We start from the raw sequence: 25,596 nt of genomic DNA on the forward strand, positions 1-25,596 counted from the left end.
ATGTGGTCACCTCATGGACCTCTGCCACTGACGCAGCATGGAACTGAGTTGTGAACATAAATTGCTGGGCTTTTCAGAATTGGAACGAGAAGCATGAACTATCGGTGGGTGGTAATCAGAATTTTAAATATATCCCTACTCAAATTGGGAACAAATGGCAGACGTTAGCTGATTATTTATCTAACCACAGCCCAAGGGAATTCTATCAATCAAATAAAAAATCTGCCATAAACCTTAGTTTAAAAAATATCAAAACATCTGCTCAGATAAATTTCTCTGCCACAGAGTGTAGGATTAGTGTTAATGAATGCTTGATGTTTGCAGTCCATACAGTCCTTCAGCCCATCAAGTCCATGCCAATTTTGCCCCTTTATTTGAATCCCATTTGCCCACTTTAGGATATATCTTTGTATGCCGTGCTTTTTTAAGTGTGAAATATGGTCACAAACAGGTAGTTAAGGGGGGCACAGTGGCGCAGCGGTAGAGTTGCTGCCTTACAGCCCTTGCAGCGTCGGAGACCTGGGTTCGATCCCGACTACGGGTGCTGTCTGTACAGTTTATACATTCTCTCCGTGACCGGGTGGGTTTTCGCCGAGATCTTAGGTTTCCCCCCACACTCCAAAGATGTACAGGTTTGTAGGGTCATTGGCTTGGGTTTGTATTCTTTGGTATAAGTGTAAATTGTAAATCCCCAGTGTGTGTAGGCTTGTGTTAATGTGCGGGGATCGCTGGTCGGCGTGGACTCGGTGGGCCAAAGGGCCCGTTTCCACGCTGTATTTCTGAACGAAACTAAACTAATTCCGCTATAAATGTAGTGATTGTATCCAATTCCATTTCCCCATCTGACTGCATAGAGTCATACAGCACAAGAACAGGCCATTTGTCTCAACGCTTTCATAATGGCCAACTATTCTAATTCCACTTGATCCAAATCCCGGTAAAACATTCCTGTCCCTGTACCTATTGATGGGAACATGCAAGCCTTGAACGCTCCTGTTTTTATGCGCTAGATATCCCTTTTGCCCTCAAACAACCTACTCCAGCCAACTTTTGCAAGCAGAAAATAAACTGCTGGAGGACTCGGGTCAGGCAGCATTTGTGGAAGGAATGATCAGACGACCTTTTGGGTCAGGACCCTTTCACAAGATTCTGTCTAATGCTTAGGAAGGAACAGCAGATGCTGGTTTAAACCAAAGATACACACAATAAGCTGGAGAAAGTCAGCGTGTCAGACAGCATCTCTGGAGAAAAGGAATAGGTGACGTTTCAGGTCGAGACTCATCTTCAGACTGAGAGTCAGTGGAATCAGGAGAGTTTCCCTGGCTCGCAGTCCGAAGAAGGGTCTCGATCCAAATCCATAGCCTAGAACATGAAGCTGCCAGCCCTCCCTTACTTATATATCTGCAATGACCATAATATCCCAGTTCCACATACCGGAAGCTGGAAAGGGTACAGAGAAGATGTACAAAGATGTTGCCAGGACTAGAGAGCCTGAGCTATAGGGAGAGGTTGAGTAGGCTGGGACTCTATTCCTTGGAGTGCAGGAGGATGAGGGGTGATCTTATACGGGTGTATGGAACGAGCTGACAGGAGAGGTAGTTGAGGCTGGGACTATTCCAATGTTTAAGAAACAGTTCAAACAGGTCCGTGGATAGGACAGGTTTGGTGGGATATGGGCCAAACGCAGGCAGGTAGGACGAGTGTAGCTGGGACATGTCGGTCGATGTGGGCAAGTTGGGCCGAAGGGCTTGTTGCCATGGTGGATCACTCTATACTCTATCCATCCATAATTTCAGATATAAACTATTCTCTCAAGTAAAAAATCTTTCCCTTCAATTTCCTTTCAAAACTCCTTCCTCTCACCTTAAACCTACGCCCTCTTGATTTGATATATTTTCCATGGGAAAATAAAATAATGAATATACTGTGGCCTGGTGGGCCAAAGGGTGTGTTTCTGTGCTGAGACTGTATGACACTCTCTGCCGTTGAATTCTGCCCGCCTTGGCCGTGCCTGTTGCGAACACTCGCAGGTTGCCTTCCTTTCCCCAAAAGATTAAGACACATATTTAATACTGAATCTAACCACTTTTGGTCTATCCAAAATTTCAGCAGGAAGTCGAAACTTAGCGTGATTGAGTACTGATTTTATTACAGGCATTCATTTCAAAATTCTGAACCAGTCGATGTCTTCTGGAAACCTGGGGCACCCATGTCAAACTACACTGCAGTTGTACTTGTTTTATGCATCATCTGTTCAGCAATTTCTGACGCACATTATTTTTGCAGTTCGTGTTTATGAAGCAGGTTTTCAGTTCAACTTGGTACTAAAACACAATTAAATAATTTTATCTAGTTATACAACAGGTGGCACAGTGGCGCAACGGTAGAGTTGCTGCCTTACATCGCCAGTGACCCAGGTTGGATCATGACTATGGGTGCTGTCCGTATGGAGTTTGTACCCTCTCCCTGTGACAATGTGGGGTTTCTCCAGGTGCTCCGGTTTCCTCCCACACTCCAGACTTTTGTAGGTCAATTGGCTTCGGTAAAATTGTAAATTGTCCCTAGTATGTGGATAGTGTTAGTGTGTGGGAATCGCTGGTCGGCACGAACTAGGTGGGCCGAAGGGCCTGTTTCCGCGCTGCATCTTCACACTAAACTCGCCATCCCTAGCAACGCTCACCCACATTTACAAAACGTCAGTGCTCTTACAGAAAATAAAACTTTAAAGGCTGTTCATTCCACAACATAGACACAGGTTGAGTCAAGTACTTGAAAAACACGCATCCACTGCAAGAAAGCACCTCTCATGTTATTCCATAAATAATAGTCCAATGTGAATCCTAGGTGCATTCACAAGCTCATGTATCTTGGCACTGTTCCTACCTCGGAAATACCAGTTTCCCAGGGAGCGAGAGACGAGGAACATCCCGTCCAACATTTGGTCCCAAGTGAAGTTTTCTGGAGAGCACGTCCAAGGGATTGTCAGCAGGTTGTGTGGCCACCTTCACCATCACATTGCTGTTGAATATGTAGGCAGAGAAGAATACCTGGAAGACAAGAGGGCAACGTGAGAGGAAAGCACTCCTCCCTCCACACACCTCAACTTCAAATCAGTGCATTCACTCCCTGTAATCAACTAAGCAAATCTACTTTTTCAGTTGGCTATTGCTTCTTCTCTCGTTGATGCGTGCTTGATTTACACGTTTTTAGACTAACGTGCTTGTCAGAATACTACCGATGTTTTAGTTACACACCTCCATTTTCGGAGAACCTGGCTCAGATTTATGTTTGGCACGGTAGTTGTTAGGCATTTGTTTGATTTACGTCCTCTTTGATTTACACGCTGATTTTCAACCGCGTGACCACGACGTAAAACACAAAGTGCCTGTGATATGAAAAATTAACATTTCTTTTGTCCCCGAGAACAAAGATGACCCAATAGCTGGCATCAGCGTCCAACATGCATGTCCCTGTTCCCAGATAAGATGAGCAACAGGCAGCATATCTGGAGGGAAGGAATGGGTGACGTTTCGGGTCAAGACGCTTCTTCAGAAGAAGGGTTTTGACCCTAAACATCACCCATTCCTTCCCTCTAGGGATGCTGCCTGTCCTGCTGAGTTACTCCTGCATTTTGTGTCCATCTTCGGTGTAGTTCCATCCAACACCAGATATATTTATTCACAGCTAGAGTTTAATCAGAGCTAAGCTGTACTCCACATTCATGGCCTTTCCCTAGTGAAACAACTCAAATGCTCATTAGTTATCTATCAATCTAAACCCATCATCTGTATCCACCTATCACCTGTTGGCTTTGTCCTGTATGACAGCTCTCTTTCCCCTCCGACAATCAGTTAAAAGAAAGGTACTGACCCAAAACGCTGCCTGTTCCCTGAGATGCTGCCTGGACGACTGAGATACGCCAGCGCTCTATGCGTGGGAACGAACTGAAGATGCTGGTTTAAATCAAAGGTAGACACAAAATTGCTGGAGTAACTCAGTGGGTCAGGCAACATCTCTGGAGAAAAGGACTAGGTGACTTTTTTTGGTCGAGACCCTTCATCAGACAGAGTCAGGGAGAGGGAAACTAAAGGTATGAGAAGGTACAGCACATAACAAAGGCTGCATCGATGACTCAGGAAAGGTGGAGCCCACAAAGGTCCATTGTGGGCTGGGGACGAGGTGATAACGATAAGAATGCGATCTTTCTGTTCAGTTTCTCATCCCCTGCATTTCAACAAAAGGCCGTGAAAAATTGCAAGCGTTATTTTAATAGCACCATCATCTTTAAATCTCCTAAAATTCATGAGGCACAGTAGTTATAAATAAGTTTGTATCTTAGCAATACAAGTACTATATTAATAATGCAGAGAAACAGAACTTCATCAGTTAGAAAAAAAGAAAAGCAGATCTTTGTTACCAAAGTATGCCATTTAGCTTCAACCCACTGCAGTCTCGGGAGAGCCCGGATGATGATTTGTTGCACCATAATCATAATGCAGACTACATCATATGCATAACAATGTCAATATTCAGTGAAGGATTTAAACATTAAAAAAATAGATTGGGTACAGTATCAAAGGACATTTTGTGCAAACACAATATGAAGGCTTAGTGAATAAACGCACCATGCTGGAGTACAGATCTGTGTTGGGGAGAGGGAAACACAAAGGTATCAAATTAAATCCCTAGCCATATCCCTGAACATGCTGATTTATAATTAGTTTTCTTCAGTGAGGATGAGATAGAGAAATGAACAGGGATATCCACGCGATGCATAAATATGGTCTACTAGAGAGAGTAGATTTAATGTTTAATGCACTCCACCACCGAATGACTTGTTAGCATTCATCATTGAAGTTGGCAGGAAAAGTGTACATTGAGGTTGCTAAATGCCGTCTGCTGTTGCTGATGAAGTCACACTCCAACTTGTCTCAGACCCTCGAGGCAGAATGGACGTATAAAGGAAGGAATAGGCTGACCAAATTATTATAACAACAAATAATATTTTTACGCATTAGATAATTTGGAAAAATATACTCCACCTTGAACCAAATTAGGCTAAAATGGCTGTTTCAAATCTGTCATTCAATTAGCTAAGAGTTCTCTCAATTATTCATCCCCTACATTAACCTTATGGTATGAAGGCACGGTGGCACAGCAGTAGAGTTGCTGCCTTACAGTGTCAGAGACCCCCGGTTCGATCTTGACCATGGGTGTTGCCTGTACGGAGTTTGTACATTCTCCCCGTGACCTGCATGGGTTTTCTCCGGGTTTCCTCCCACACTTCAAAGACGTACAGGTTTGTAGGCTAATTGGCAGCGGTAAAATCGTAAATTGTGTAGGATAGCGCTAGTGTACGGGGTGAATGATGGCTGGCGCAGACACAGTGGGCCAAAAGGCCTGTTTCAAAGCCGTATCTCTAATCTAAAGTCAAATCATACGAACACAAAAAGATATTGGTCTGCTCTGTGATCCGTGCTGCATTATCTTTGACAAAGTTGCTCAGGGTTCCACATTTCTATTCTGCAACCCTGCTGGAAGTCTGATGGCAGACGTCAGGTGACACAGGACCTGGTCAACTGTAAACGCCCTTGAGATGGGTTGGCCCATCGGCACTCACCGACAAGGCTCATGCACGAGGAATGGCCACTTGGTTGATGCACCAGAGGACCCATGGAATTGTGCCAACACGAGCCATCATCTTCAGGAGAGACAGAGCAGCGCAATGAATCAAGGGATATACAAATTCTTCCAATACAAAAAAATTCTAACTGAAGCCTCACAAGCTTAACATATTCTGTATCAATGGATCTCCAGGTGCTTACTGACATGCATTATAAGATCACCGTACATTTTCACCGGCTGTTGAAGAATTTACAAAACACTCATTTGAATGCGTCTTCATGCAAAAGCACAAAGATAGAGTTGAGTGAATGTGTTTACAGTTATGTAGTTATTAACCAAGTTGTAAAGAGCGGAACGTTGGCACTGTTTAATTGCAACCTACCCAGAAGACATCATAAATAAGGAGCCCAGAGAGCAGCAAGCAGGAAACTTTAAGACTTGGCAATCGTACAAAGGCGATCATGGCGACGCACAGTCCCATTGCCAGAGCTGTAACAGAACAAAGAAGTGAATTAGCAAACTGAAACACTTTCATTTATAATAGCTTTCTATTGTAAACACAAAAATTATTTCCTGACTCTGTCTGAAGAAGGGCGTCGACCCAAAACGTCACCCATTCCTTCTCTCCAGAGATGCTGCCTGTCCTGCCGAGTTACTCCAGCATTCACTGCGAAATCTCTTCAAGGCATGCCAATTTCGCTAAATTTCCTTGATCATCACCCCCTTTGATCTGTGTTTTTACACCTTACCCGTCCATATGTCTATGTCTCCCTGTCCCCTAACTCTCAATCTGAAGAAGGGTATCGACCCAAAACGTCACCCATTCCTTCTCTCCAGAGATGCTACCTGTCCTGCTGAGTTACTCCAGCAGTTTGTGTTCTATTTTCAACATAGCAGGTCTCCACAAATATTAGTTAATTGGTACAATAATTAAATGCCTGAAAATCTTTTATTCCCGGACACACCCACTGATGATAAAATAATTGGAACCGTGGGTGTTATTTTTTAAAGAGTTTAAATCCAGGTTGTCATTTGATGAGGACATAGGATCACCACATGGAAACATTTGAACAGACAATGGGGAATCACAAGCGTTTTTCATTTTGGTATAATTTGTCTATTTTATGGCAATGGTCGAGATCTAAAACAGTGCCATTGATGCTCAAATGAGCCGGCAGTTTAATGTCTCAAATGTTACCTCCAACAATGTTGGACTTGTTGAGTCTGCATTATGCACCAAGTCTGAGTGTAAAATGATTTGATAAGCTCTCTTCTAATTAAAGAATGGCGGCACAGTGGCGCAGCATTAGAGTTGCTGCCTTACTGTGCCAGAGACCCAGGTTCGATCCTGACTAAGGATGCTGTCTGTACAGAGTTTGTACGTTCTCCCTGTGACCGTGTGGGTTTCATCCGGGTGCTCCGCTTTCCTCCCGCACTCCAAAGACTTACAAGTTTGTAGGTTAATTGGCTTTGGTAAAATTGTAAATTGTCCCTAGTGTGTAGGATAGTGCTAGTGTACGGGGTGATCGCTGGTCGGCGTGGACTCGGTGGGCTGAAGGGCCTGTTTCAGTGCTGGATCTCTAAAGTCTAATGAAATGTGCCCACCTCCCTCAATAGCACAACGAAGATAGAAATAAATATGACAATAATAAAGATAGACACATAAAGCTGGAGTAACTCAGCGGGACAGGCAGCTTCTTCGGAGAGAAGGAATGGGTGACATTTTGGGTCAAAAGCCTTCTTCTCCAACGTTTTGTGTCTATCTTCAGTTTAAACCAGCATCTGCAGTTCCTTCCTACACATGACAATAATAAAGGTTTATATAATCCTTCAAAACAGTGATGAAAATTAGAAGGAATCATATCATACATAAAATAAGGGAAACTAAATTAAGCAAGTCATTTTGAAATGTAGACTGCCTGACCATTTCCATACCGAGTTTTCAGTTAGAGATTTCACAGAACAGCAAGTTGTAATATTGACACGGTTGCAACATCACAATTTTACAAAGGTGCAGAAAACAGTGAAGAGATTAGTAACAGACTTCAGGAGAATATATTCAGAATGACAAAATGACTGAATGAATGAATATACAGCAGATGAAACAGTGTGTGGTGACCCATGTTGAAATGAGGATAAATTAAATGCAGAGGGAGTGGAGCGGCAAGGCATACAAACACTCTTGGCTTCAGGAACACTGAGAAACTGGTTCCTAAAGCTGCAAGGAATATTTACAACGTATCAGGAAAATGCATTTCAGAGAAATTGGGATTGCTTAGATAAGAGATGAAGTAAAAGTGAACGTGGGGATGATTAGTCTTCCTGTGGGCTGTATGGCTCTAGTAATTAAAATGGATTTCTGAGAAAAATGTACATATAATACAGTATACAGTAAACCCTTGTTATAACAGATTATGGGGGGGGGGGGGGAGATGGTGGTTATTAATGCAGATTGGCCCCTATAATCAAGTACGGTATTATCAATGTGTGTAGTTGAAGAGGCCAAGTGGACAGAGTGATGGGAGGAGGAGGCAGCTGGGAGAGCGGATAAGATGAAGGAAGAAGCGGTAGCTGGTGAGAGGGGAGGGAGCCCCTCAGTGATTGAGCGCGCCCTGTCAGTGGTGGTGGCCTGAAGAGCGTGCTGACCACAGTATTACAACATGAGCTGCAGCAAACCAGCGTGCGGTGGGGGAAGGGCACCACGCTGCACCTTGCGAGCCATGGATGGCGTTCGCTATAACCAAAATCGGTAATAAAGGGGTCCGTTAAAAACTAGGGTTTACTGTACTTTCTTGCCTTGGAAACATTTCAGTTATAGTTGATTTACACAAATGCAAATGTTAATATTGAGAAGGTGATATCTATCTAATGTACGAACCGGTAAGCAGGCTAATAGTAATGACGTTTTAAAATGAAAACGTTAATTCGAATCACCTAATCATCTCATCAAGAAAACAAACTTGCATGTTAAATAAAATCATTTCCCATCTTAAAAGGAAAAAACGGTAGAATTTAAAAAGGAAAATGTAATATTAACATTCAACAATGGTCATGAGAGGATTAGATTGGGTAGATATATAGATTTTCTTTCCCAGAGAAGGGGAATTGAGAACCAGAGGACATAGGTTTAAGGTGAGGGGAGAAAGATTTTATAGGAACCCGAGGGGAACATTTTCACACAAAGGGTGGTGAGTGTATGGGACGAGCTGCTGGAGGAGGTAGTTGAGGCAGGTACTATCGCAATATTTAGGAAACATTTAGACAGATGCGTGGATGGGACAGGTGTAGGGGGATATGGGCCAAACCCAGGCAGGTGGGACTAGTGTAGATGGGGCATGTTGGGCAGTGTGGGCAAGTTGGGCCGAATGGCCTGTTTCCAAGTTGTATAACTCTATGAATTAGGTTTTAACTTTCCAAAGCAGGTTTTACAATCTATCTGTGAATACTATCCCCAAAACAATAATGTTTTATTTAGTTTCTTCCTCTTTCATAAGGACCAATTCATGTTGGGCCGTGGTTCCGAAGGTGCCAGTATCTTTTAAGATAAATAAAGATATAGCACGTGAACACAAATTACATATAATATGATTGATGAATTTGAATTATGTTGGTGAGAGGGGAGGGAGCCCCTCAGTGGTTGGAATGTGATTTAGATCGGGAACTGGAGCGCCATTGAAAATTTACTTTAGAAATTTACAACAGAAATACAGCCGTCTTGATTTTAAACAGCATCGGGGAGAAAAACCTGTTTCCATACAACCCCTCTGTAGTAATCAAGACATCATTGTCCTTCAGAAGCACACTGTCAGTTTCACCATGAGTGGCCACTGAAATTGACAAGCAATTGCTTCTAATGACATTTGTCCAGTTATACTCCATTATATTCTATTAAATAATGCAACAATATAGCCTTTGGTATTTTTTAGTTTGCAATAACCGCAAAAAGACCTTTGTTATTGAAAATCCTGCGGGGAAAAATAACGTTGTTATTGCGAGTCTGAAGACTCAGTAGCCTTTAGTCCACTTTCTCTCATTGACACAATTGCCTTCATACAGCGATTTTCAATAGCAAGAGGTTTTATTAGGAAATGAACTGTCACGATACAGCAGGACTACCTATACTTCCTCTAATTGACCATTTTCTTTTGCAAACACTTTCGGCACAGAGGGCCACTATATCAATGGACCACATCTTGCTGGCCATTGCCAGCAGCTCCTAAGGGAATGGCCTTAGCCTTCCACATGGAGTTCAACAGCAAAGTCCTGCCTAGCCCAGCCTTTCATTTTAATCAATTAATATTAGAAAATGTAAACACAAACTTGGCTTTTTTTAACCAACAATTAAAAAAAACACTTTAAATCAAAAATGCTTGCGACGAACATCTCAAACAGATGATTTTCGTTCTGCTGAGTGATATGCTCTCTCAGATCAGGTGTAGATCAGATAAAATCACTTTGTTTAAGGCATGTTGAGATAGGTACTTCAGACATAGAAGGCTCTGAGCCTGTTGCGGGCAAACAGGATAGGTGTAGATGGGCAACAATAATATGTGGAGGTGGTGGGCCAAAATCATTCTTCTTCCACTCTCAGAATATTTCTTCACAGAACGTCGTGTCTACTCTTAATTCCAAGGATGCAGATTTGAAAGGATATCTTAAACCAGGTAGAGCTGCTGTCTCACAGCGCCAGAGACCCAATTCGATTCTCATCTCCTGAATTGTCTGTGTGGAGTTTGCATGTTCTCTTTGTGACTGTGTGGGTTCCTCCTGGTGCTCCAGTTTCCTGCCACATCTCCAAGGATGTGCGGATTTTAAGGTTAACTGGCTTCTAAGGAGTGGATGAGAATGTGGGATAACATCCAACTAGTATGACCGGGTGATTAATGGTTGGAGTGGACTCGGTGAACCGAAGGGCCCGTTTCCTTGCTGCAACTCATACACTGATCAGAATCACCCAGACCAGCATGCCCCTTTTATCTGCGAAAACTGTTCGCCATTATAGGACCATCCTGATCAGTAAAGATAACACTAGAATATTTAAAAAAATACTGCAGTGTTAAATGCGGCTAACTTGTCTCATCCAGCATCACCTCCGTTAATTCATATGAAGAGCTCACAGACCAAAGACATGCAGTATGATGGAGAAAAATGTGGAAGACTTAATGCAATCACAAAATTTGCAAGGAAGTTTTTGAATATGGAACAATAGTGTGCAGAAAACAAACCCTTGATCTTACTGTAAAACACAAAGTGCACCAGGGCCAGGACGATTCTTGACCCGAAACGTCACGTGTCCATTTCTTTCAATGTTGCTGCCTGACACGCTGAGTTCCTCCAGCACTCTGTATTTTATTCAAATTTCCAGCACCTGCAGTTACTAGCGTTTTGAACTTAATGTCCTTGACAACACTTTCTGCTAGTATGCTATGTTATTTCTGTATATACTAGGTCACTTCGACCCATGTCCTAAACTGCACCCATCATGTCTTATGTTTGTTGAGCTACAATGACCTTTGATTATCTCAGTCATCTATATTTGGCCTATAAAACTCTGAAAGCCACTCTTCTCCACCCGGCTTCTGACATTCAGGCAAAGGAATTATTTTACCATGTATTAATGGCATTTAAAAAGCATTGTATTTCACCTTAACATTGTTTTTTTTTTTAAGTGTTATAAACAGTGCAGCCTTTGATAGATGTTCCTAGCAGTGCTGTCAATTTCCAGCACACACCATTACTGTTAGCTTCTGCAAGCTCTCATGGCTTCTGGCTAAATGCCAGCGGTGTGACCGCAGCCCCCAGCCCGAATGAAGAAGCCCTTTGATTGATGATATTGATGATATTTTGTTGGTTCACATGCTTGATCAATGGTGTTTTATCATTAATGTTTATTATTTATTAATGTTTAGTGTTTTCCGAGTTATTCCTAACCGTCACTGTATGTCATGTTGTTACTTGTGGGCGGAGCACCAAGGCAAATTCCTTGTATGTGAATACTTGGCCAATAAACTTACTTACTTACGAAGCTGCGCTTGCCCAACTAAGGTGGCGCAGCGATAGAGTTGCTGCGTTACAGCGCCAAAGAACAGTGTTCGATCCCGACTATGGGTGCTGTCTGTACGGAGTTTGTACATTCTCCCCACGACCTGCGTGGGTTTTTCCAAGATCTTCGGTTTCCTTCCACACTTCAAAGATGCATAGGTTTGTAGGTTAATTGGCTTGGTATATATGTAAAATTGTTCGTAGTATGTGTAGGATAGTGTTAGTGTGCGGGGATCGCTGGTCGGTGTGGACTCGGTGGGCTGAAGGGCCTGTATCCGCGCTGTATCTCTGAACTAAACTAAACTAAACTACTGGGGATGGCAACTACTTAAAGAATGGATGCTGCAATTGTGGGAGGAAGGTGGAATTGCTCCCGGGGGATTAGAGGGACCTGGGAATATTGGTGAAGACCAGGAAGCACAGGAAGATCATTCTTTGCGCCAGGGTTCCACCAAGGCCCTTCATGGCCGCAGACAGGTACACCTCTGCAAGCTACGATGCGTTCTGTAAATACAGGAGACGAGCAAGATTATTGCTGAATTTCTCTCATCGGTTTTTATTGCTGAGAGGAACGTGGAAGTTGATTAGTTCAGGTGTCACGGGTTATGGGGAGAAGTCAGAAGAATGGGATCGGGAGGGAAAGATAGATCAGCCATGATTGAATGGCAGAGTAGACTTGATGGACTGAGTAATCTAATCCTGCTCCTACAATTTATGAACTACTTATGAAGTTAAGGAATCAAAGCAAATGAGTTGCAAGGCCTTAGGCAAATGAACACAGAGGAGGTACATTTTTATCTTGTTTACATTTTATCTGTTTGCTTTGTTGTTACCTTCTCCAATCTAACAATGATCTATTCTACATTTTCCTTGATCTTCATCCCGTCTTGTTTTCACACCTTACCTTTCCTTATCTCTGTATCTCCCTCTCCCCAGATTCAGTCTGAAGAAGGGTCTTGACCCAAAACGTCACCCATTTCTTCTATCCAGAGATGCCACCTGTCCCGCTGAGTTACTCTAGCATTTTGTGTCTACCTTCAGTTTAAACCAACATCTGAAACGCCTTCCTACCACAGAGAAGGTATTGGCAGTTTTAAATCACCACGATGTGATCAAGTGCACTCTTGGTCCATGTGGGAAACTCGGCAAGATGGGTCTAAGACCCTTGCAGAGATATTTGCAACATCAACCACAGGTGGAGTTCTGGAAGACTGGAGGGTGACAAATGTTGTACCATTATTTAAAAACAATCTGAAATCACAAGCCAGGGGCTATAGGCTAGTGGGCCTGATGTCAGTGGTGGGCAAGTTACTGGTGGGGATACTGAGGACAGGACTTGCCAACAGTTGGACAGACAAGGTTTGATTGGGGATAGTCAACACTGTTTAGTGTGAGGGGAATCTGGTCTCACACATCTGTTGGCGCTTTTTTTGGAGAGATAACCAAGAGATTACATAGGAGATTGGTATGTTTATGAACTGAACAGCCAGAGGAAGTGGTGGATGGAGGTACAATCACAACACTTCAAAAGTTTAGTTTAGATTAATGTCACGTGTACCAAGGTACAGTGGAAAGCTTTTATGTTGTGTGCTATCCAGTCAGCGCAGAGACTGTACACGATTACAATCTAGCCGTCCACAGTGTACAAATACAAGATAAAGGGAGTAACGATTAGCGCATGAAAATGTCTAGGAAAGTCCGCTTAAAGATAGTCCGAGAGTCTGCAATTAGATAGATGGCGGCTCAGAACCACATTCCAATTGGTGATAGGATGGTTCAGTTGCCTGATGCCAGCTGGCAAGAAACTGTTCCTGCATTTGAACTATGCATTTTCACACTTCTGTACCTCTAGTCTGATGGGAGAGGGGAGAAGCGCTGGTGTCCAGGGTGAGACTCGTCATTGGTTATGCTGGTGGGCTTGCCGAGGCAGCGCGAGTTGTAGGTGGAGTCAATGGAAGGGAGGTTGGTTTGCGTGATGGCCTGGGCTGCGTCCACAATGCTCTGCAATTTCTTGTGGTCTTGGATGGAGCAGTTCCCGAACCATGCTGTGATGATCCCTAAGGCGCATCAGTAGAAGTTGGTGAGAGCTGTTGGGGGACATGACAAAATTCCTACTCTTTCAAAGGAAGTAGAGGCGTTGAAGTGCTTTCTTGGCCATTGCTCTTATATGGTTAGTCCAAGACAAGTTTACTCCTAGGAACCCGAAGCCTTCAACCATCTCTACTTTAGCACGGTCAATGTATACTAGGGTATGCGTAACGTTTCACTTCCTGAAGTCGATCACCATCTCCTTTGTCTTGCTGACATTGAGAGAAAGGTTGCTGTCGTCACACCAGGCTACAAAGTTCTCAATCTTCTCCCTGTACTGTGTGTCCCTTGTATACAGCACGTACAGTCAAATTCCTCTCATGATTTTGTACTTGGAGATGGAGTTTGGACTGTGACAGGCTCCACAGTCGTGAGTCTAGTGTGGGTAGAACAGGGGGCTGAACACGCAGCCTTGAGAAGCTCCTGGGCTGATGGAGAACTTGCGAGACCTTGAAATACAGCAACACTCTGATATTTCCTTGTATTTTAGACCAATGGTGAGCTGAACTGAGAACTATCTTGTCTCAATGTAGATCAATATGGTCAAGAGGCAAACACAGAAACCTCTATCACAATTGGAAGGAGTAAAATGTTCTCAAACGGTCACACCATTTGTGTAGCAGACACCTTTAGGTGGTCATTCCTTGAAGATCTCATACTTTGGGATATGACGGTACACATTAGATGCATCTGTTAAAACATAGCGACTGAATGTGCATAGGTTGTCATGGTCAAAGTTGGTCCTTCATAAACGGAGATTTGCCCATACAATCACACTGCAACAGTCAGTCCAGTCAAAATATAAGATGGACACAAACAGCTGGTTAACTCAGCGGGTCAGACAGCATCTCTAGAGAAAAGGAATAGGCGACGTTTTCGAGACCCTTCTTCAGACAAAATATAAAATGTGTGGACACATGTGAAGAATGTATGCCAAATGTAGTCAGCTTATATTATTAAAACAGTCGTCTAGTATAATTTAGTATTGCTGGGCATTATACTTTGCAGGATTTCATTGAGAGTTAGAGGTAAATTATCCATTAAGCATGACTTCAGATCTCCATTTGCCCTTAAATAATTAGTGCTGCGGATTAGAAAAAAGGGGAGTAAATCATAAATGCTCAGACAATTTCCTATTTTTGCACATCTCCAAAGTAATACAGTCCCCTGCTAGGTTAAAATAAATGATTGAGACAATAGGAATTATGAGCTCAGAAATTGGTAGAAATTCAAGGGACTATAAAATTTGAGAATACCTATAATGCAAAAATCCAACAAGAAGCTATTGAAGATACTGAAGATAGACACAAATGCTGGAGTAACTCAGCAGGACAGGCAGCATCTCTGGATAGAAGGAAAGGGTGACGTTTCGGGTAGAGACCCTTCTTCGGACTCAGGGGAGAGGGAGACACAAAAATATGGAACGGTATGGTGTGAAAAAGGGGATGAAGTTCAAGGAAAATGTAGAATATTGTTAACTAGGGGAAGCTGACAACGAAGCATACAAGGATAAAATGTAATCATGGAGACACTCAGACTGGTCGGAGAACTAGGATGGGGAGGGATGGAGAGAGGGAAAGCAAGGACCACTTGAAGTTAGAGCAGTTGAAATTCATACCGCTGGGTTGTTAGCTGAAAAGCTATTTCTTGTTCAAAGGGGAAATGCAGAGCAGTGATGCACTTTAAAGGAACAAATGAAATTAAACACAGCATTGCAATAAATCTTCATTTGTACGATTTGCAAATAGGATTGTAATCTTATTCAGCTGATGAGCAAACAAAAATGTCAGACCAGGTGCTTGCAGAAAGGAATGCTGTAGATTACCACTGCTGTTGAACACCCTCTCCTGGCCAGTTTGAAAATATTTACAGTGCAAAACTGAGCATGGAGTGGTCAATGGGCCAAGAACGGGGCAAATTGGTGAATTTTTAGTCTGGGCATGTCCTTTTATTTAAAAGGTATGTCCTTTTATTCTGAGACTATGGCCTCTGGTCCAAGACTCTCTCACTAGTGGAAACATCCTCTCCACATCCACGTTAGGCCACAGATTTGCTGTTGGACTTTACACTTACAGGTGGCTGCGGGTGACTTATTTGCATTTTGTGTGTGCTGGATAATCCAGTCCAGGAACACCTTGCATTTGTTGTGTAAGAAAGAACTGCAGATGCTGGTTTAAATCAAAGGTAGACTCAAAATGCTGGAATAACTCAGCGAGCCAGGCAGCATCTCTGGAGAGAAGGAATGGGTGACGTTTCGGGCCGAGACTCTTCTCTGAAGAAACGTCACCCATTACTTCTCTCCAGAGATGCTGCCTGTCCTGCTGAGTTACTCCTGTTTTTTGTTTAAATCTCCAGTTTAAACCAGCATCCTCAGTTCCTTCCAACACATATGGATTTTTAGTTTTATCAGCTATTTGCGTTCCAGTGATTGTCAGTTTCTATGTAATATTGTACGTTTTGTCAGTCACAGACTTAGTTGAAAAAAAAAATCAGATACTGAATTATTCATTAGTGGCACAGTGGTAGAGTTGCTGCCTTAAGGGCCTGTCCCACCAGCATGCGATTGCATGCGTCTAGCGCGGCCAAACGGAAGCGGAGTTCGCGCTTAGTACGCGTTAAGTACGCGCTAAGTTCGCGTGTGACGTAATTTACATCAAACTCACCAATCAGCTGGGCAGGAGGCCGGCCGACTGAATTTGGACGTCGCGCGGCGTCGGGCAATGACGTCATCACGCAATGGCACGCCGGGCGGTGACGTCATCGTGCAACAACACGCGCTAGGCTTACGGCGTCAAGACACTGCGTGCGCCCGTCGAGCGCTGCGTACGGCCTCAATGCGGCTGCAGGCCGACAGGCCGTTGTCGCGTGGGATTTTCGGACAGTGCAAGATTTTTGGAGCCCCGCGCGATGTCGGGACCAGCCCCGCACAACTCCATACAGCTCCGCCGATCCAAGTGGGGCTGGCCCCGCGAGGACGTAAGCCTCAAGCGACCACGTTTGCTGGTGGGACAGGCCCTTTACAGCGCCAGAAACCTGGGGTTGATGTTGACTACAGGTGCTTATCTGTACTGAGTTTGTACATTATCCCCGTGACCTGCATGGGTTTTCTCCGGGTGATCTGGCTTCCTCCCACATTCCGTAGATGTACAGGTTTCTAGTTTAATTGGTTTCATCAAAAATTGTAAATTGTCCTTGGTGTGTAGGATAGGGCCAGAGTATGGGGTGCTTGCTGGTGAAGCAGACTCGGTGGGCTGAAGTGTCTGTTTCCGCGCTGCATCTCTAAACTACACAAAACTCAGTTGCATATAGTGTGTTGTTCATGTTAAATGATGGAATATTCAAAACCCGTATGAAACAAAAAAACAAACTCAGGCTGACGTCTGACTACAGTAGAATTGGTTACAATATAAACGATCGCTGCACCCAGCACAATCAGGCACTCCCGTCTGCAAAGCCATGTGTGCAAGAGCTATGGCCGTACTGCAAAGCTCAGTCTTAATACAGCTAAAATTCGTCAGTAGGTTATACAGGCATCTTGTGGTTTACGTGAGGGTTAAGTGTTTGATGGACACATTGATCTGTTTTGTAGTAAATGCCTACTATGTTTTGTGTGCTGAAGCAAAGCAAGAATTTCATTGTCCTATCAGGGACACATGACAATAAACTCACTTGCACTTGATAAGTGGTAAATTAAACATATACGCGACTACACTGGAAACAATACATTTGAGCATGCTATTCCAAAAATGTGACGGTGCGAATTAAGTTTTATAATTAAAGGAACAAGTGTATTATTTAATAAATGCATACATCAAACTGGTTGGTGTACAACGTGAGGTGCCTGTACATTCTGGGGTGCGTCTTAACACAAGTCAACCCGTGATTAACCTCACAGATCTTCACATAATCCCACTGGGTCAACTATGTACGAATGGCCAAGGTTCAGCCAAAGCAAATATCTCACAAACAGTAAATGAATTGCTTTACAACTGCTTTATGGACAACAGCCTATAAATGGGAGTGGGGGGAGAAACTTTCATAGAATTTTTGTAAACAAATTCTGGGCGGCACAGTGGTAGAGACCAGAGTTCGATCCTGACTCTGGTTGGTGTCTGTACTGAGTTTGCACAACCCTGTGGGTTTTCTCTGGGTGCCCTGGTTTCCTCCCACATTCTAAAGTTATGCTGGCCTGTAGGTTAATTGGCTTCTGTAAAGTATCCTTAGACTAAATGAATACAGTAGCCACAAAATAACACCATTGTATTACCATTTTGGACAGGATTTATTTTGGCATTGTTTACTAACTTCTATGTGCTAAATAGCACACACCCTAGAATTTCCGAACTACTATGTTTTCAGTGACGTCTGCTCAGGTTAAACTAAATGCAATTTGTTTTGAAGGTGCGATTTCAAAAGGAATTTACTTCCTCTGAAACGCAGGCACAAACATTTGGCTCATTGACATAATTGTGTGAGAAGAAAGAAAAGAAGCTACAAAAACATCTCACTAACAATGAATACTCAAAACACAATTCAGCAATGCCAAAACACCGCCGGTCATCATTTTGCTTTGTGTTCTATAAGTATCAATGATTTAAATGACAATTAATTAATTGACTGAAGGATGATTGTTAACCAAAGCAAAGTGAAAATAATACAACTTCCAAGATTCTATTCACTTCACTAGGTGGCCCAGCACAGAGCAAATACCGCATTGAAAACTGAAGCAAAACTAAGCTGGATTCACAACACAACTTATTTCAACTGATACGATAGAACATTATTTATCCCAGGAGGGAAATTGATCTGCCAACAGTCATAAAAACACAAGATACATGAAACACTAAATTAAAGTGACGAGTGGAAAGGATTGGGGATGTGCAAAGATTGGGGGGGGTCAGTCTACCCTAGAACAGAAGGGAGAGGAGTTGTACAGTTTGATAGCCACAGGGAAGAAGGATCTCTTGTGGCGTTTTGTGCTGCATCTTGGTGGAACCAGTCTGTTGCTGAAGGTGCTCCTCAGGTTGCCCAGTGTCATGGAGGGGGCGAGCTGTATTGTTCAAGATGCTCCGCAGTTTTTGAGTAGCATCCCACCCTCCAAGACCAACCTCCCATGAATCCAAAACCACCCCCAGGACGGAGCCAGCCTTCCTGATGAGTTAATAACTAACCGCATTGCTCACTGCTGTAGCAGTCTGTGAGCGGCAGGCAAGCTCAAACGGGAAAGACATGAATTTTATCAGTTTTTGTCATTAGAACTATATGGAAATAGCAACAAGTTGTGCAAGATACAGAAGATCTCACGGCCGAAGAGGCTACAGTGAAGAAACTGTACGTGTTAGAATCTTGAGCTAAAAAGTGCTGGAGGAACTCCCAGCAGGTCAGGCGGCATCTGTGAGGGGAAATGGACAGTTGACAATTTGGATCTGGACACTTCATCAGACTGACACCAGAGTGAATTTTAATTCAACAGGTTTGCAGGCTTGTACATAACCGTGCAAGAAACTATTAGATAATCTATAGCACATTAAAAAAAAATAACATTCTAATGTCATTCATTCATGGAAATATTCATTAATTTAGTTCCCAATAGACTTTATTTTAGACTTGAGAGATACAGTGTGGAAACAGGCCCTTCAGCCCACCGGGTCCGTGCCGATCAGTGATCACCCCACACTCCAAAGACGTTTGTAGGTTAATTGGCTTAGTATAAATGAAAATTGTCCCTAATGTACGTAGGATAGCGTTAATGCGCGGCGTTGGTCGGCGCGCTGAATGGCCTGTTTTTCTGTGTTGTATCTCTAAACTAAACAAAAAAAATCATGGTTGAATTTTCCAAGCAGTTTATAAAGGAAATGGTCATTATCTTGCTTCACCTGCGGAAATTAGTAAGGGTTTTAGCTGCAAAACAAACAATTTCTCGGGAATAAAATTCTCAGAAGTACCCAATTGCCCTTTCAACACAACTTAGTGAGCATTGAACCCAGGCTGTACAACACATTCTCATCCTCAGCTTAGGCATTTTCCAACAAATGGCATAGAGGTAGAGTTGCTGCCTTACAGTGCTGACGGCACTAGAGACCCGGGTTGATCCTGACTACGGGTACTTGTCTGTACGGAGTTTGTACTTTCTCCCCGTGACCTGTGTGTGTTTTCTCCGACAACTTTGGTTTCTTCCCATACTCCAAAGGCGTACAGGTTTGAAGGTTAATTGGCTTGGTATAAATGTAAAAATGATCTCTAGTATAGGATAGTATTAATGTGCGGGGATGGCGTGTCAGTGCAGTTTCGGTGGGCCGAAGGGCCCGTTTCCACGCTGTATCGTTAAACTATCGCTGAATCCTCCAAAGTTTCATTGCTAGCTTTGCTACGGAAAAATACACTTATCATTGTGAAAGTGTTACATAGAAAATAGGTGCAGGAGGAGACCATTTGGTCCGAGCCAGCACCGCCATTCACTGTGATCATGGCCGATCATCCACAATCAGTAATCCGTGCCTGCCTTCTCCCCATACCCCTCGATTCCGCAAGTCCCTAGAGCTCTATCTAACAAAAAGCTAGGATGTGATTCACCAACTATCTTCATTTCTTGATAGCCAAATGCAGCGCAGAAGTTCAGGTTAATAGAAGTCCTCAAATGAGAATCATTGATGCGAGATTTTAATATCACAAGTCTGATATCTTCCATATTCAAGGATTACTTCGCATGATGGAACTACCCCTCCTTATGATATTTTGCAAATAATTTCGACTGCGGAAATTTTAATGTCCATTGTCATTTTGCAGGGTGTTACCGTCAATTTAAGAAAATACGGTGCTGGAACAGGACTTAGAGACATTTTTTGTTCACAGAATAGTTACAATCATTCACAGGTAGTTTCACTTACCATCCATCAGTAGCCAGTGTCCCGTTAATACCCAGATAAGCACAAGTATGACTGACAGTGTAAACGAGAGTAGCTCGGCAGCAGTGAATCGTCCACAGCAGCCAAATGAAATTCTGAAACAATAACAGGAATTATGGTTAGTTCTGTTTTCATTGAACATGCAAAGAATCACACACAGAATGCGAAAGGCCTGGATAGAGTGGATGTGGAGAGGATGTTTCCACTAGTGGGAGCATCTAAAGGGCATTCCTTTATGAAGGAAACGAGGAGGAAGTCAGAGGGTAGTGAATCTGTGGAATTCATTGCCACAGAAGACAACTCAATGGATATTTTTAAGGCAGAGATAGACAGATTCTTGATTAGCAAGGGTGTCAGGGGTTATGGGGAGAATGGGGATAAGAAGGAAAGATAGATCAGCCATGATTGGATGGCGGAGTAGAGTCAATGGACCAAATGGCCTAATTCTATTCCTATCACTTATGAATGCAACATCTTCAGCGCCAATAGAAGCTGGCAGCAATAGTGTTGGTATGAACTGCAAATGTTACTGCATGATTGAGCACACTTGCTCCACAACAGCTTGAATGAGAAATACACTATCATCCGCAAGTAGGCCAAATTAAATACTATCAAGATCCTATTACATATTCACAACCTGCAAAATAAAACTCCCTTGCAAAGTATTCCGTCCTCCAGATTTTTATACTCCTTTTTGCAATAAACAAGCATTTTTTTCCCCCAAGTCCCTTTAGAGAAAAAAAAACATCAACATTTTTAAGACAAGCACACACCATATTTGGAGATTGCGCCATTCTTTGGATAGTTTATTAAATCGTGCTTTTCATCTGCCCGTTCAAATAAATACACTAGAATACAAACCGAGTTCAACCTTGTGTACTGCGCTGGTTACCCCACCTAAATATAGGTCATTGATTCCATAATTTGTTTCCTTTGGTTAACCTTTTGGCATGCAAAGTAGCTACTGTACCTGCCTGCATCATTGTGACTGCTCACCAAATGGAATTGATTGGTTATTAAGTTATGTAATATTCTGCATGTGGTGAAGCGGCACTCAAATACAAGCTGTCCGAGGCATGAACATTCCCCACCCCCCCCCCCCCCCCCCCCACAGCCATTTTTGGGTCTTCTGAACGATTTCGCTATTGATTGGTATTCCTTCAGGCAGTACACCATCAATGCAAACAGTCTGCACACCCAAGGTAGGGACATCAATAAACAGACGACATGGGTTTAAGGTGAGAGGGGAAAGATCTAATAGGAACCCGAGACAAAACTTTTCAGAGGGTGATGGGTATATGGAACGAGTTGCGAAAGGAAATAGTTGAGGCAGTTAGAACATAATTTAAAAGATGCACAGAAAGGAACTGCAGATGCTGGTTTAAACCGAAGATAAGACACAAAAAGGTGACCTTTCTTCTGAAGAAGGATCTCGATCCAAAACGTCACCTATTCATTTTCTCCTGAAATGCTGTCTGCCCCGCTGAGTTACTCCACGTTTTTGTGCCTATCTAACATTTAAGATAGGTACATAGATAGGAAAGGTTTAGTGGGACATATGGGACTAAAGAACATGTTGGTTGGCATGAAAGTTGGGCTGAATGCCCTGTTTCTGTGCTGTATCATTCCATGACTACAGCCTAATATGCTGGAGACATTCCACAGTCCTGCTGTTGGAAGTAGGTGCTTGAGATTCCCACAAAACTGACCCAGTTCCTCTCTCTCTCTCTCTCTCTGTCATAGCCATACAACCATGCAGCATGGAAACAAACCCGTTGAACCAATTCATCCACACCGACCAAGTTGCCCCATTAAAGGTGGTCCCATTTACCAGCATTTGCCCCATATCCCTCTAAACCTTTCTTATCCATGTACCTGTCCAAGATAAATAATCAGGAGGGCAAAGATATATCTCCAAATATCAGGAGTGCAAAACATCTACTTACTGTGCAGTAGTTTACTTCAGAGCATTCATTGGACGCGCACTGCTTCGAGATACATTTAGTACACTCCCTGCCCAAGGTCATTTATTGATGGCCTTGATTGGTCCTGGTACACTTCTGTTACATGTTCAATACAATTTACATCCCCTCAGCAAATTAATCAATCCATGCATACAGCATGAACCCAACAATATTCCAACACAGGAGCTCAGAACCAACTACTAACAGCACGAAAATGGTAAGCAACAACCATCTCAATAAGGTGAGAGTCTAACTGGTGGGGGATTCGGTAATGGTGATGCCATGAATATCAAGGACAGTCTCTCTCTTATTGATGGCCACGGTCTATTTTGATGCATGCACACACATGAACTGCTTCTGTTGCAGATAGTTTGTGAGTGAAATTGAACCCTTCCAAGAAATTCCACTTTCTGGCACCTTTGAGTTGAAGGATCTCTCAAAGTGTTTCATATCCAATGAACGAGCCAATATGTTATTGGATTGCAAACAGATGTTTTGAACTCCATCACTGTGTGAAAGTGTATAACATCTGCGCATTCTAACATCTTCCGGAGGTAGAAGGACAAATGCTAAACAACATGGATGACCTTAAAGGTAGACAAAAATGCTGGAGAAACTCAGCGGGTGAGGCAGCATCTATGGAGCGAAGGAAATAGGCAATGTTTCGGGTTGAGACCCTTCTTCAGACTGGTGCCATTCCTCATTCAAGAATGGCACCTGATCAATTAAGACAATATTTGCTTAAAATATCCCATACCATGTCAGATCATACATGGTAGACTGTTTCGTATTGAGATACAGTGCGGAACCGGGCCCTACAGCCCACTGAGTCCGCACTGACCAGTGATCCCCACACACTAACACTATCCTACACTGGGGACAATTTTACATTTAGAACAAGCCCATTAACCTATAAACCTGTACATCTTTGGCGTGTGGGACAGAAGATCTCGGAGAAAACCCACGCAGGTCACGGGGAGAACGCACAGACTCCCTACAGACAAGCACCCGTAGTCAGGATCGAACCCAGGTCTCTGGCTTTACTGCTACGCCACCGTGCCGCCCCTGCTGTACCATATACTAACAAGACCATGAGCTGGTAAGAATAGCTTTCAATCTATATATATATTTTTTCCTTATAGTGCAAACACCTTCCGTTTAGCAATGTTCAAGCAAACTGGTCACAGGTATTTTTTTAAATCAGTCGACAACACTATTTTCGTGCATTCATCATCAATGAAAGAGTTTCAAAAGCACGGTCAACTACAGCAAAATGAGCGTTAGCTGAAAATAATTAAAATGCCTGCAAACTCCCAGAGGACATGCATAAAGCATCTGTAAACTAGCAGAAGAATCTCGCTATCGTCTCAAAGATCGGTTCAAAGTGAATTATCCAAGCTCTAGAATGAAGCTTGGAAAATGCAGGATGAGTGGGTGGAGGGCTGCAGAAGTTCAGCACTGTATTGAAACAAGCTAAACTAAGATGTTCTTAGACTCTTCAAAACAATATTCAACACAGCTTAAACTGGTACAGCTCTCCTGAAGGGGTGGAAGATTGCAACCTTCACGTGGCACGCCCTGTTTCGACGAATGCAATCAACCTGGCGTGCACAATCAAGTAAGATCAAATAGAACAAGTTGTCCTACAACTTTAGGCTGTGCACGCCTTACGCAAGAAGAAGAAGAAGCTCTCCTGAAGTCACGGTTCACACAACCATACTGACAGACAAGAACAGAATTGCAGTCCAGTGGGCTGAAAATATTTTAAAGCTTATTGAAAAGCCCATCCACAAAAAAAAATAATGTACTCTCATTAAACCATAATTAAATCCATAGGGACATTTTCTACCTCCTGCCATCAGATGAAAGGGGGGGGGGGGGATCTAATATATAAACTAAAACATTTGGCAAGGATGAATTTCCAGAGAAACTGTAAAATAACTTTTCCATAACATCTTGAGCAATATTTGGAAGGAAGAAATCCATAAACCTCAAACATGCTGATACAGAATCCCACCGCCTCCAGGTCTTGTTTTGGGATCGAAGGCGAGTGCAGAAGTAGAGTCATTATATAGGAACCTTATGGACAAATTGAAAGCACAGTTGTCACATCAAGAGCAAGAAACTTGCACAGATGATCACGTCAGGGTTCAATGGTGGACTCCACGAGGTAAGCGTGCAAAGGGTTAGAGGAGAATCAATGAGATAGATTCCAAGCAGAACATGAAGCATTATAGAACTGCCTCCAACATCAGGGTTGTGTTCTTCCAATGTCCAACACGAGACTACAACTGTGGTTTATGGTCTGAACTTCAGTTACATGCATGGCCACAGAATGGATTTGTGCCACGCATACTATCACTAGCCACCAACCACCACCAGACAGATGTTTTCAGAACAATTTACATTGTAAAATATTTCAAATCAGTTCAGTGCATGGGGGTGCAGGCTCAGGTGACGTTTCAGGTATGGATTCTTCTTCAGACTTAAAGTAGGGGGTGAGGGTGAAGAGCTGGATGTGAGACAAGACCAGGACCAATCAAGGCCATCAATAAATTACCTTGGGCAGGGAGGTGCCTTGGTAGGCAAATACATGGTCGTGGAGCCAGGGAGCAGTGGGAATCATAGTGGGGGAAGCAGTGAGAGAGGGTCTTGCAGAATTCCCGTTAGAGAGAGGATGAGAACTTCTTCAAAGAATGCATACCTTGAGGAGATTTCGCAGGTGAGTAAGCCAAAATGTAGAAACGGAAAACTGCACGTGCTGGTTTATACCAAAGATAGACACAAAGTACTGGAGTTACTCAGCTGGTCAAGCAGCATCTCTAGAGGAAAAGGACAGATGGCGTTTAGGGGTTGGGACTCATTTTCACAGAGGTTCCCTGGAAGCTCGTTTAGCATGCATCAATGGGAAGAAACCACATCAGAAGGAGACAGAATGGCAGGCTTATTGTGTAGTGCTTTATGGTGTGATT

The 25,596-nt window shown here is 43.1% G+C and overlaps 1 protein-coding gene across 2 annotated transcripts in view; it reads right to left on the bottom strand.

Annotated features, from left to right (window-relative positions):
- Positions 1-25,596, bottom strand: part of sppl3 (signal peptide peptidase 3) — a 123,958-nt gene that overhangs the window by 6,149 nt on the left and 92,213 nt on the right. For both annotated transcript variants that reach the window (XM_055655268.1, XM_055655271.1), the window contains 3 exons: positions 20,643-20,755; positions 6,008-6,114; positions 2,884-3,047 (listed from right to left, as the gene is read on the bottom strand). In XM_055655268.1, the coding sequence (XP_055511243.1) occupies positions 2,884-3,047; positions 6,008-6,114; positions 20,643-20,755 (384 nt within the window). The remainder of the gene's footprint in view (positions 1-2,883; positions 3,048-6,007; positions 6,115-20,642; positions 20,756-25,596) is intronic.

This window comes from Leucoraja erinacea, chromosome 25 (genome assembly GCF_028641065.1).
Source record: "Leucoraja erinacea ecotype New England chromosome 25, Leri_hhj_1, whole genome shotgun sequence".
NCBI classification, from domain to species: Eukaryota; Metazoa; Chordata; class Chondrichthyes; order Rajiformes; family Rajidae; genus Leucoraja; species Leucoraja erinaceus.